Source organism: Octopus sinensis, linkage group LG5 (genome assembly GCF_006345805.1).
Source record: "Octopus sinensis linkage group LG5, ASM634580v1, whole genome shotgun sequence".
In the NCBI taxonomy this organism is placed as follows: Eukaryota; Metazoa; Mollusca; class Cephalopoda; order Octopoda; family Octopodidae; genus Octopus; species Octopus sinensis.
The window spans coordinates 118402259-118416199 of record NC_043001.1 but is presented as its reverse complement, the minus strand read 5'-3'; the positions used below and the strand labels follow the sequence as shown (position 1 = coordinate 118416199).

Below are 13941 nucleotides of genomic sequence, written 5' to 3'. Positions count from 1 at the left end.
GAAACAACCCTATACTAGAAAGGCAAGCTTTCAAGATAAAACTTGTAAGATTAAGGCCAATAAACACACACACACACACACACACACACATCATAACTAACTATACTAATATCATCATTAGGAGACACTTCAATTAACCTCCTACACAATCAAACCCCCTTTAGGCCCTAAACAATCCACACTGTCGCACCCACATTCAGTACCAAGCAAGTTACAGCAAGTTTTCCCCAGGCATCACCTTTTGATCAACATACCCAGCCATCACAACCACCTGGCAAACAATTCTTAAACTTACCTCACAACATCTAGCAATTATCAACACTATATCAAGGAACAAAACAAAAACACTTTTGAAATCTGTCAAAATAAATAAATATGAAAAAATACAATGGAACTCATCCCACTAGCAAACAGAATTAAGTTTCATCAACACAGATAATTAATAATAATTATAGATGCATCTAAAAATATAATTATTATATTATTAACGTAATTATAGCTGCATCTAAAGAAACATATCTGACAAGGTAACATACCAGGAATAGCCAACCTCATAAAAACTAGAGACAACCTCAAACACAATACACAAAAAGCTACATACAACTGAAATCAAAAGCTAAAAGAGGAAACAGCAATAAATATACCACAGAAATGAGAAAAGTTGGCAACCATTTGTCCAATATAAAGCACAATACAAACAATAAAATATATAGAATAATTAGCATCATCAACAATATAACATATCACACCGCATATCACAACAACCTTAAATAATAATAATAATCACACTATAACATCAAGCAAACACTCTTATTAGATATTTCTTATAAATCGCCTTTTAAAAACCACACGTAAAAAACAGGAGCAGAAAATGTTTTAAAATATATACATTTTCTACCCAGAATATGATTCTGACTCCTCCTTTCCAACACTTGAAAGTAACTGGGCAATCTAAATACACAAAAATCTCCCATTCAGCCCAAGTGGTGGTATTAAACTGGGTGACAGATTAGATCTACCACTCAAGAACAGGTAGAGTACAACAAACTTTCATACACTTTTCTATGTAGTCAATTTTATTTACAAGGCTTGGGTCAACCCATGGCTACAGTAAAGACACTAGCCCAAGGTGCTGCACATAGGGTTGAACCTGGAATCAAGTGATCATGATTCAAATGCCTTAAATGACATAGCCATGCTTGCAAGAAAGTATGGCAATAAAAGTGACATTACTAGAATCAGCAGTAGTTTTCGTAACGTCCAGTAGTTCCATTATAGTAGAAAACAAATTTTCCTTACAGAGAGCAAGAAACATTCATTATGACAAACTGAAAATTGTTCCTATCAAACATTTTAATATTCATTTCTAAAAATAGAGATGAAATAGCTGAGCGGCAAAATGTTTGTGCTCCTGGATAATGACAAAGTTTGATAGAGGTATTTTCATGTATCATAAAGATTCACAAATTGATCTATTTTGTCTTCATTATAGGAATAATATTGGATAGTTGATGATAGTGGTTTTAGGCTATTTAATATTTAAATATGTAGGACACAAATTTGAATTTAACAAGTCTTTCAAAAGACCTGATAAAACAGAAGTTTGTTGTGAGAAAATATAATGCTGACCCTCCAATCCAACAGATAGACAACTAATTGCACAATGGTTATACAAAGGAAACTGACTACACATACAGAAATTCTTACAAGTCATTGTAAGCCTTTCTGTTAACCTGACTGACAAACCAGGTTCACTCCTACTTCATACTTCAGTGGTTGGTTACATGAATAGCATTTATGTACTTCAAGAAAGAATATGAAATAATTACCTTGCTTTACTTTTTTAGGTGTCATTTCATTTAAGTCATTTTATATATTATTATTGCTCAAAAATTGAATGATTCCATTTCATTGAAGCATTAACCTTTTAGCATTCAGAATTCTCTGTCAAATGCAATGTTTGTACATTCTCACTGATTTGAATTAGTCGTGCATTATCTCATAGCTTTGAGACTTCAATGATGTGATTGTTTATTTTTAGAATGACATTGCAGGGTAGGTGCAAGAGAAGCCAGGTTTGGTCAGTTTGAAGATAAAACAAGTAGATTACTTTGGCTGGACATGGCCAGTTTAAATGCTAAAATGTTAACTAAACTTTGCACAAAGAAATATTCTTGTTATATTTCAGGAATATTTATTCCTATATCACCCTTTCAGAATTTTATTTTTAATATTAAATTCTGAAAGCAGAGCACTATTGAAGAGAAAAAAATATGGCAAGCTAACTTGAAGATGACTACAAAACTTGAATCAACACAAATAAAAAATTTCAGAAAAAGGAATCAATGAATTCTTTCTCAGTGAATGCACAAAAGCACACAATGAAAGTGCATGTAGTAAAAAATTATAATTTCAAAGGTATATCTCAGTGAAATATTTTCAATACTAAAACTGAATGTATGCTAGCAATGACTGCCTAGGGCTGATAAGTTAACAGAGATAGAAAGCAATAGAGAGAGAGAGACATACACGCAAACAGAGGGAGAAAGATAAAATGTAATGCTCGTTCTTCATAACACATCAACATAATTTTCTTTGGTAGAGATTTTATTAGCTATCTAATTAAACCATAACATTTAGGTAAAGCTTAGCATAAGCTATACATTAAGTGGCACTAGTAGAAATACAGTTTTCTCACAAAAATTAGTCAAAAGTTTGTAATATCTAATGAAACAACAAAAAGTTTTTAAAAATCAACTTAGTGATGATAAGTTAGTGTCATTTGGTGGTGGTTACGCAAGAAAATCCCCAAATTGAGCAGTTTCACACACATTTATGACCTGGTTACGAGTACACTACTATATATCTAATTAAAAACAAGAAGCTAATGTGTTTTTAATCAATGAAATTTATTAAATAAATTAGAAAAAACTAGCAATAACAATTTTTCCAGCATAATTAATAGTATATAAAAAGTAACTATTTCACTCACTAGTGAAATTTTAACATCAAATTTACCAATGTTGATAGAAATCTTTATGAAAATATAGATGTTGCTATTCTGTATTCCCATATAAATTTTATCTTGATGCTAGACTACGGTGACTATTTTCAGCAACATATGATCTTTGCATTTCAACAGAGTGACAGATGCACTGGAGCAATTCATACCCAGGGCACACCAGAAACAAATTCCCATAAATGCCTGAATGATGGCTCCCTAGAAGTGGTTGATAACTTTGTTACCCAAGAAATATAATTAACAAGGGACGTGATTACTTCTGAAAGTGTAGAATCCAGGGTAAGAACAGGTTTAAAAAAGTTCAGAGAGCTATTACCACTGCTGGCAACAAAGATCTTTTCCCTCAGAGTAAAGAGTAAATTGTGTAATACTAGTGCTCGAATATGTATGATGCATGTACTAGAATTGCAATGCTGCAAGTCATGAACCGTAAATGCAGAAGACTTGCAAAGATGAGAAAGAATTAAAGCTAGCATGCTCAAATGGATGTGTAATATTAGTGTGCATGAATCTGAGAGTAGAAATAGGCTTAGAGAAACATCAGGTGCAGCGTGCAAGTGAGGTTGCTGGGTTGGTATGGGGAAGTGATGCAGATGGAAGATAAGTGCAGCATACAGAAATTCCCAAGTACACCAAGTCAACAGAATCAGTGAAAGGAGGAGACCGACAGAAACTTGAGGCAAATGGTGAAGGCTGACCTGAGGATGCTGCATCTGATGCAAAAGATAAACGACTGTACTAAATGGTGACATGTGGTGCTACATAAGACCATCCCACCCAGGGTGAGACACGCCCTAACATAAGAGTAGTATGTAAGAAGCTGTTATATATATGTATGTATATATATATGCATATATTTATATGTATATATATATATGCATATATTTATATGTATGTATATATATATATGCATATATTTATATGTATGTATATATATATATGCATATATTTATATGTATGTATATATATATATGCATATATTTATATGTATGTATATACATATATATGCATATATTTATATGTATGTATATATATATATGCATATATTTATATGTATGTATATATATATATATGCATATATTTATATGTATATATATATATGCATATATTTATATGTATGTATATATATGCATATATTTATATGTATATATATATATGCATATATTTATATGTATATATATATATGCATATATTTATATGTATGTATATATATATATATTATATATATGTATATATATATATATATATATATATGCCCTGCCTGGCACCTGTGCAGGTGGCACGTAAAAAGCACCCACTACACTCACGGAGTGGTTGGCGTTAGGAAGGGCATCCAGCTGTAGAAACATTGCCAATTAGACTGGAGCCTGGTGCAGCCTTCTGGCTTCCCAGAACCCCGGACGAACCGTCCAACCCATGCTAGCATGAAGAACGGACGTTAAACGACGATGATGATGATGATGATATATGCATATATTTATATGTATGTATATATATATATATATATATATGCATATATTTATATGTATGTATATATATATATATATATATGCATATATTTATATGTATGTATATATATATATATGCATATATATATATATAATATATGCATATATTTATATGTATGTATATATATATATATATATGCATATATTTATATGTATGTATGTATATATATATATGCATATATTTATATGTATGTATGTATATATATATATATATATATATATATATATATATATATATATATATATATAGTCTCTGTCAAACCCACCTTACGGTTACATCACTTTACTTCTCCCCACCTCTCTCTAACCCTACCCCTTCTCCCAGGTTACCGCTGTTGCTACCCACCACTTCTTACCTTTATCTCACTGACTGTCCTAACACCTCTGGGATGCCACCCAGCTTTTCTTTCCCTTCACTGCACCCATCCAGGCCCTCTCACTAACCATCACCTTCCTACTGCCTTCCTATTTGGGGTCACTGCACTGTCTTCCCATCTGGAATGCCACTGCAGCATTCCAAGTCTGCTCTTCCCTCTATGGTACTCTCCAGTATCTCTTTCCCACACTAGACTTACTACTTTCTCACACTCTTCTCCTTCATCTTCTCTTGCTGCCTTCTCCACACCTTTCTCACCTTTCCCTCTTTGGCCTAACTTTCTTTTCATCGATGACTAACTCAGGATTTCTCTCCACTCTAGCTTACTGCTCCCTTCATATCCCCCTTTCCACTCACACTTTTGTGTGACATACTCAGAATAAAGATGGCCCTAGACCAGAGGTTCTCAACCATTTTTTATCTATGGACCCCTTTGACTACTGTTTCATTCTGTTGGAATCCCCATAGCCATTTGATGTTTAAAAACTAGCTTTATAGAAACCTCTTTCAAAATTCCTATTTTGTTTCCCACACATTATCTTGTATAAGTTGAACAATGTCAAATGTTAGAGAAAGAAACTTAGCTTAATTGTTTCTTGCAATATATACCAATGCATACATCTAGAGCAAAACTTTTTTCAGGGGCCCTTAAAATATTATTGTAGATCCCCAATTTACTATTTTGTGGCATGGTCCCCCAAAAATCTTATATGGACCTCCAGGGGCCATATGGACTCTAGTTGAGAGCCACTATCATAGACTGTCACTACACAAGCCATTCCATCACCTTTCCCAATTCTGTATAATCCCTGTCAGAAATCCCCTCCCCTATTCCCTGCCACCCCACCCCCAACTATTAACTACTTTGCAACTATTATTTTCTCCACTACTACTACTACTACTACTACCCTATTACAACTATAAATCTGTTCCTTTCACCTTACTCACTCTCATCATTTGCCTAGAATAATTACCCACTCTTCTATTCTCCTTCAGTTATAGGTGCCATTATAGGCCCTTAGTTTTGCAAGTTATGAGGTGGTGATCTCTGGTGCTGGTGCCCAAAACAATATGTACCCACTACAGTCTGCAAAGTGGGTAGCATTGAGATGGGCATCCAATCACAGAAACTATTCCAAAGTAAATACTGGAGCATAGATAGTCCTCCAACTCGTCAGGTCCTGTCAAATTGTGTTACCCATGGAAGCATGGAAATCAGATATTAAATGATGATAGTAATAATAAAAAATAACAATGCTAAAAATGATAATTTCTATCTTTTGTAGAAGGTCACAAATTCTTTTCTGTAAAATATATATGAAAAACTCTAGGAAGATTTGAAGAAAGAATAATATGTTGATTTCTAACAAAGGCCAGAAATTTTAGAGGTAAATATAGTAAATTAAATTGACCTACATCAATGATAAAAGGCAACAGTTGATCTCAGTGTAATTTGATTCAGAATATACAGGAATGTAACAAGATATTGCAAGGTATTTTTGTCCAGACTCACCACAATAATTACAGTAAGCATACATAAACATATTCAAAAACATAAATGAACATGTACACACAAACATATATATATATGTTAGAAGTATTGGGGGTGATGTACAGATTTAATACATATGAAAGAAAAAAGGTGTCCAGAATGCTGGATGGTTGTAAAAATATATATTTATTTACATATCACATATTATTTCTTCATATTAGCGCTTTCAACTACTCCTGTAGTTTTAAAATTATAATTAAGGGTATCTAAGAGATATCTCCATGCTAGATATAGCAGCCAAAACTTGACTCTAAAACCACATTTAATGTGGTTTTTAATTAATTATAATTTTAATAATAATTATTACCTGGCCACCCGATAAGATCAGTATTTTAATTAATAATGTTATCCTTATCTATATAAATATATATATTATGTGTGTGAGTGTGTGTGTGTGTGTGTGTGTATGTATGTGTGTAAAATCAACATCCTCTTTTCAATGCTTACAGTTTTCATCTACCAAATCAACTCACAAGGCTTTGGTCAACCCAGAGCCGAACAATGTTTTTGAATATGTGTATATATGCTTACATAAAAGAACTAACTTTCTACACAAGATAGAAATTATCATTTTTAGTATTGTTATTGTTCTATTATTACTATCATCATTTAATACCTGATTTTCATGCTGGCATAAGCTAGAGCTATAGCAGAAGACACTTGCAAGCTTCTTAACCAAACAGCCATGCCTATATATATTGGAGCAATGAAAGGAGCTTCCCAGAATAATGAGGCAGACCATTTTTTCTGAGAAGCTGTTTAACAAAATGACAAGACTTTGAAACTAATTGAACAGGAATCTAAGTTTACCTGAACACAAAATTATAAAGTAAATGGTTTATATAAATATCACATGCATACAAAACATTCTTGTCTCTGTTTTCCCTGGAGTCAGTAACAGCAGTTTAAACCTCATTGTTTAACTAAAGCTATAAGTGTCAAAAATTATGTAAACAAAGGGGGAAAATAAATAGAAATATAAACTGAAGATATCCAGATGTTTTCTGCTGTATAATTTATGCTTACCACCTCTTTTTACATCTTTAACCTTTTTAACACCAACCAAACTGAGACTGTAAAGTATTCATATTTAAATTAAAAATTTCAATGTAATGGATATTGCAAGGTTTTAGTTCATCAACACTAACATCATCGTTGTCATTTTAACCACCACTTTTCCATATTTGCATGGATCTGACAGAATTCACTGAGACAGGTTTCTATAACTGGATACCCTTCCTGTTGCCAATTTCACCTTTTTCCAAGCAAGATATTTTCCCAATTACAATGATATAATTTTGGAAAAATTAACCAACCAGAATTCTCAAAACCTCACACAAAGGGCAATTCTGACAGTTATTAAGTTCATCACCGAACATAATTCAAAAAACAAAAACGTCTTTTGCAATTTATCAACACAAGAATCAACTAATCTTATGTTGGCGATCTTTAAACTCATAATTGGAAAAGACACACACACACAGATATTTATACAATTAAATTATACATTAAACATTTTAATCAAACCTCTACCACTGATTGAGCTTCTGTTCTATTTTTAAATACACCAGTGAAACTGACAGTTTTTTGGATTGTCAGACAAAATGCCTCGTGGTGTTTGTTCAGGCCCTATATGCTCAGAGTTCAAATCCTGTCAAGACTAAACTGACTCCAATTTTATTTCATTGATCGCCAAGGCAAATTAGTGTTGTGTCAGAAAGCTTAGTCATATGATAATATACTGTCTTATAAAATAAAGTACTGAGAAATATTGAAGGTGATGCTCTAGCATGGCCCAGTCGAATAACTGAAAACACTAAATGAATATCAACAAACTTCCACAGATTTACAGATGTTATCAATGGACTATTATTCTGTATGTTCAGTCAGCAACTGTTTTGCTCAAATAACCTCTTAAATGGAAAATGACAGTTTTTTCTTTTTTGTTTCTTTTTAGGGGTGGGGGTGTCATGGATAGAAGATTTAGTTGATGGAGCAATACGCTTTGTTTTGGATCTAAATACCAAGTCACTGATAGTGTCAATTCTACTAGGTGAAACTGTAAGACACTATAGTTTTAGAAGGTACCGAAACTATTGCGGTCATTTAGCAACTGATAATATGTAATTCCCCACAGCTTACAATGTTCATTATCCTTGTTTTTACATCTACTTTCTCCATGCAGGCATGGGTTGAGGACATCTACATAAAGTGCTCATCTCTAATTGTGGAGGGAACCTATGGAAGGTGCAGACCCAGGAAGACATGGGACAAATGGTGAGAAATGATCTTCAGATGTTGAGCCTCACAGAGATGACAAAAGGTCAAGGCTTCTGGCAATTTGCTATGCTTGAAAAGGCCCATCAAGCTAAAGTTACAGCCATCCATATATGCAGGCATGTCCTTTATGGCCATACCACCACTCCTTCCCCTCACATACACACACACACACATAATTCTGCCATCTGGCAAAACTCCCCCACAACCCATCTCACCTACACTCCCACCACCCTCTGCAGGCCCCTCCACTCTTCCTCATACACCTATACATACTCATCTCCCAGCCACTCCAATTTCTCTCACCATCATTTATTATCTCTAAATGTTTCCTCTCACACTCTTATGGAACATCTCCTCTGTCCCCTCAGTACTACTTTTACTCCCACCCTACTGTTCTCTGTGGGTAGCCCCCCCCTCTCTCTCTATCTATCTAACTTTCTCCCATCCCCATATCCTCCCTAATCCTACTGTATAATAAGATAGTTATCCCTGTCTCTCTATCAAACTCCAACCTCTCATTGACACACAGCCACCTTTCTTGGTTCCACTGCCTCTCTCAGCAGTGGGGGTCTTTCTCTTGCAAACTACTTGGTGACCCCTGCTGGTGCTAGTTTCACGTTAAAAGCACCAATGCCAGTGCCACATACGAGGCACCTGTGCTGTCACCATGTACAAAGTCACACAAAAAGCTCTTGTGCTGGTGCCACATCAAAAGCACCCAGTACACTCTGTAAAGTGGATGGTATTAGGAAGCTAGTTGTAGAAACCATGCCAAAACAGACAATTGAAACCTGGTGCAGCTCTCCAGCTGGCCAGTTCCTGTCAAATCGTCCAACTCATGCCAGCATAGAAAACAATCATTAAATGGTGATGATGACGATGAGCTAGATATCCTTTTTAATGCCAACCCTTACATTCAAGTAAGGTACATTATTCCATTGCAAACTGCCAAACGTAACTGATGCCCAAATGGTAACTGTGCAAAGACATGCAGAGACAAACATATTTACATGCATGGTCTCACACAAAACATATGCACACAAAACGATGGGCTTCTGTTCAGTTTCCATCAAAGTATTTATGATCAGCTCAAATTTCCCTCAATGTATTTATGATCAGCTCAAAGCAAAAGATACTTGCCCAAGTTGCCACGAAGTAGCATCAAATAACAAAACCACTTATTTGCATAACAAACTCCTAAATATAACCATATATTTATTATTACTTCCAAGATTTTTTTTTTATTGAGACAACATGTTTATTTTTTTTCTCTAGCTTCAGTAATGGTGATGAAAAATAACACAAGGTTAATTAGTTAGATTTAATACATATGTTTACGAAAGAACTTATACACATCAAAGAATTTGGGTTTGTTTTTTTTATATGCTTGCACAAATGGAATAGTTATGTAGATTCTTACACTTGACATATTTTTCAAAACATTAACCATATAGAAAACATATGAAAAAAACTCATTAAAAAAACTGCAGAAAAGAAACAAGTGTAAAGAAATAGGTGAAAAATAAGAAAAGGAGCCAATGAAAAGACATTCTTTAAATCTAATTAGCAACTTTTTTTTATATACAAATTAGATTTAATTAGATTTTAGAACTCTGCTTCTTTTTAAACATATGTTTGGATGTTGATTGAGACATTTAACTAATGTCTAATTCATTAAAAAATTTTCTTAACATTATTTAAATTGCCATTAGAATTCATCTGTTCTAACTACTCAGATTCTTGTAACATTTTGGTCGTAATTCTGCCCTATACATCAAACTCTGTCTTTTCTTTTTTTAATACAAATAGATCAGCAGGGAAAATACCAGTAATTACAAACGCCAATTTACACAAGTGTGTGTGGTGGGAATATGTAACTAAAACAGATTTTGACAATCTAATTTATTATCGAAATGAAATGACAAAACAATTTTGTAAAAGACTGTTTCATGACAAACCTCTCCCTCACAACCGATCTTCTTCACACCTTCCCTATCCCCCACTTGCTATATTCCCCTCCCCTCTACCTCCAACTCTCCCATTAAACCACCCACCCCCATGAACCCACCTGCATGCAACATATCTTTGTTGAATCCCCCCCCCCCGCAACATATCCTCCTAACACCCCCCCCTCTTTTTGTGTCCATTCACTACATCCCTTCCTCCTACCCGCCACCAATCTTGCAAACTTTCAGATCCACTCACCCTATCCAATCTTTGGTTCCACTTATATACACCTCCCAGTAACTTGAATGTACTCCCCACCATCACATCTTCACCATTTTCATTCCTTCTAAAGTAGCCCCCCCCCCCGTATCTACTTTCCTGGAAGACACTTATTTCTATCCCTCTATATTCTAATCTCTCATCAACTGGCACAAAGCCACTTCACTCAAAACCACTCCCTGTTCAGTTAAGAGGTCATGCCATGTAAGTCATTTGCTGATGCTATATAAAATAAACCCAATATATTCTGTAATGTTGTTGGTGTTAGAAAGGGCGTCCAGCCATAGAAACCATTCCACAGCAGACAGTTGAGCTTGGCACAGTCTTCTGACCCACCAGCTCCTGCCAAACTATCCAGGCCATACCAGCACAAAAAGCAGATGTTAAATGATGATCATCATCTTCATAGAATACCATCAGATCTAAATTGTTTCCACTATGCTAACAGCATAGGTGCAGGAGTAGCTGTGTGGTAAGAAGCTTGCTTCCCAACCATATGGTTCTGGGTTCAGTAACACTGCATGGCACCTTGGGCAAGTGTCTACTATAGCCTCAAGCCAACCAAAGCCTTTTGAATGGATTTGATAGATGGAAACTTAAAGAAGCCTGTTCTATGTAAAAAGCACCCACTACACTCACAGAGTGGTTGGCGTTAGGAAGGGCATCCAGCTGTAGAAACATTGCCAGATAAGACTGGAGCCTGGTGCAGCCTTCTGGCTTCCCAGATCCCTGGTCGAACCGTCCAACCCATGCTAGCATGGAGAACGGACGTTAAACGATGATGATGATGATGATGATGATGATATATATATATATATTTGTGTGTCTGTGTTTACCCCAAACCAGCCAATGCTTTGTGAGTTTAATCTGGAAAACAGAAATGTACTGAAACCCATCTGTTTATGCTGCTTAAAAGTGATGTTGTGATTATTTTAATCTCCCTTTAGGTCCCATAAATCAGTGGTTTGATAAAATAAGTACCAGAGCAAAATAAGAACAGGGGATTGATATGATCAATTAAAACCCTTGAAGGCCACATCCCAGTACTGCCACAGTTCAATGATTAAAACCAATAAAAGAATAAGTTGATATACTCACATGAACATCAGATACTTTCATCCGTTTGCCAGCAGCTCCAACAAATACATCATCAATGTCAATAAGAACATAACGATCTAAAGGTAAACTCAGCTTTCCGTGTGAAAGATAAGATAAACTATCGAGAAACACAAGGCAATGGAGCCAAAACCTCAATCCATTTCCAAAAATAACTTTCTGTATTCCATCCAGCAATCCCAAATCTTGGATAGCTGGAAAGACAGTATTATCAGAAAGATCAATATAGCGTCCGTAATTCCTTGACAGTTTGGCATAAGAAAGTGGCTTGTAAGTAGCATGTTCAAACTGGAAAATGACCCACTCATCATCTTTCAAAGGACCACGAATTATTTCTCCAGGCCGTGTGATCCGCCAAATATTTGACATTGGATTAAGTTCGTAATCTTCGATTGCCATGTATTGGTAAATTGTGAGAGGAAAGTCTTTCATTCGTTTCGAATAGGCTATATTATCCCGACTTGCAACAAAAGAAATAATTCCTACATTAAAATCCCGACAGTATTTGTCAAGTAATTCTCTATTCCAAGCATCCATATTAACATAAGCATCAAAATTTTCAAATATAATAGCACTGTATTTCCCTTTATTTCCATGAGTTAAATAGGGCAAGGTTTTGCCATTGGGTTCAACTTTGTACTTTACCCGTATCGCTTCCAATAAGTGTATGATATCCTGTCCAAGATACGAATACTGAGTTTCCACGATGACAAGAACTTTGTTGTCTATGCGATGATTACTGCTAGAAGAATGATCACTAGGACTAAACATACCTCCACTAACAGGATTTAAGCGACATTCAATTGTAGAGACTGGAATTTCATGCCTTTTCACATGGGAATGATCAATAAGACATTGATATGCAAGAAAACTTAATGAAGATAGACTGAACAAGGCTATCAGAATTTTTGTCAATGAACATTTTCGGAAGTTACTTTTCCAGAGAAGGCTATTTTTTAACCAAACAAAACAGCGTCTGCTATACATGCTGTTTGTTTATGTGTAATAAATACAAGTAGAGTTGCTCTAATTCTTAAAACACAAACTTCAAGGAGGCTGCCAGTGCCGTATCATTGACATTCTGTATTCATTGGCAACAGAACTGTTAAGCTGATTTTTAAATTCATAGTTTACTTTTTATACAGTTCAAGGAAATTATTTTATTTATGTATTAGACTTTCTAACAAACAATACACCATCTTCCATTCCGTAATCCATGTTTTTTTTTCCTTTTCTTTTTTTTAGTACACCAACTGTATTGAATGTAATGCTTGTTCTCATTCAGGGAATTCTGAAAGACAAAACAAAAAGAAAAAATGGAATAAGACAAAAATCTAAATGTGATGCATAAATAAAAATCAATTATTTCTATAGATACAACTCTTCTAGTCTTTTAAATGTGTAACAGACTATAATTACAAACAGTTGCTAAACATGGTGAGTGAATGAGAAAATAACCATGTTGACTTCAGTAAAACTAGAAGTCACAGAAATATAAAAACGATGTACAGAGGGTAAATCATTTCTGTTGTTTAGTTAGAGAGGATTTACATAGTAAACAGTTGGCTCAATCTTTTTATGGGGTTTCCATAAAAGAACAATGCTACATTCACAGTACTAAATGACTACATAATATTATTATATCTAAAAGCATCTTTATTTATAGGAAGTCCTAGGAAAGTAATATGGGTTTTAAATCAGTCGGTCAATAAAATATTATTATAGCTGCATAATATAATAAATACTGAATACATATGTATGGCCTCCATTGGTCAATATTGTCAATGCATCTGCACATGCAGGCCTGAGCAAGATTTTTTGAGAAACATTACCAGCTACCCATGCATGCAAGTTTCCTTTC

General features: G+C 34.6%; 1 protein-coding gene across 2 annotated transcripts in view; it reads right to left on the bottom strand.

Annotated features, from left to right (window-relative positions):
- The window catches only part of LOC115211637 (bifunctional heparan sulfate N-deacetylase/N-sulfotransferase), a 121156-nt gene that overhangs the window by 89449 nt on the left and 17766 nt on the right, over positions 1-13941 (bottom strand). For both annotated transcript variants that reach the window (XM_029780263.2, XM_029780262.2), the window contains exon 2: positions 12063-13371. In XM_029780263.2, the coding sequence (XP_029636123.1) occupies positions 12063-13067 (1005 nt within the window). In that variant the 5' untranslated portion in view covers positions 13068-13371. The remainder of the gene's footprint in view (positions 1-12062; positions 13372-13941) is intronic.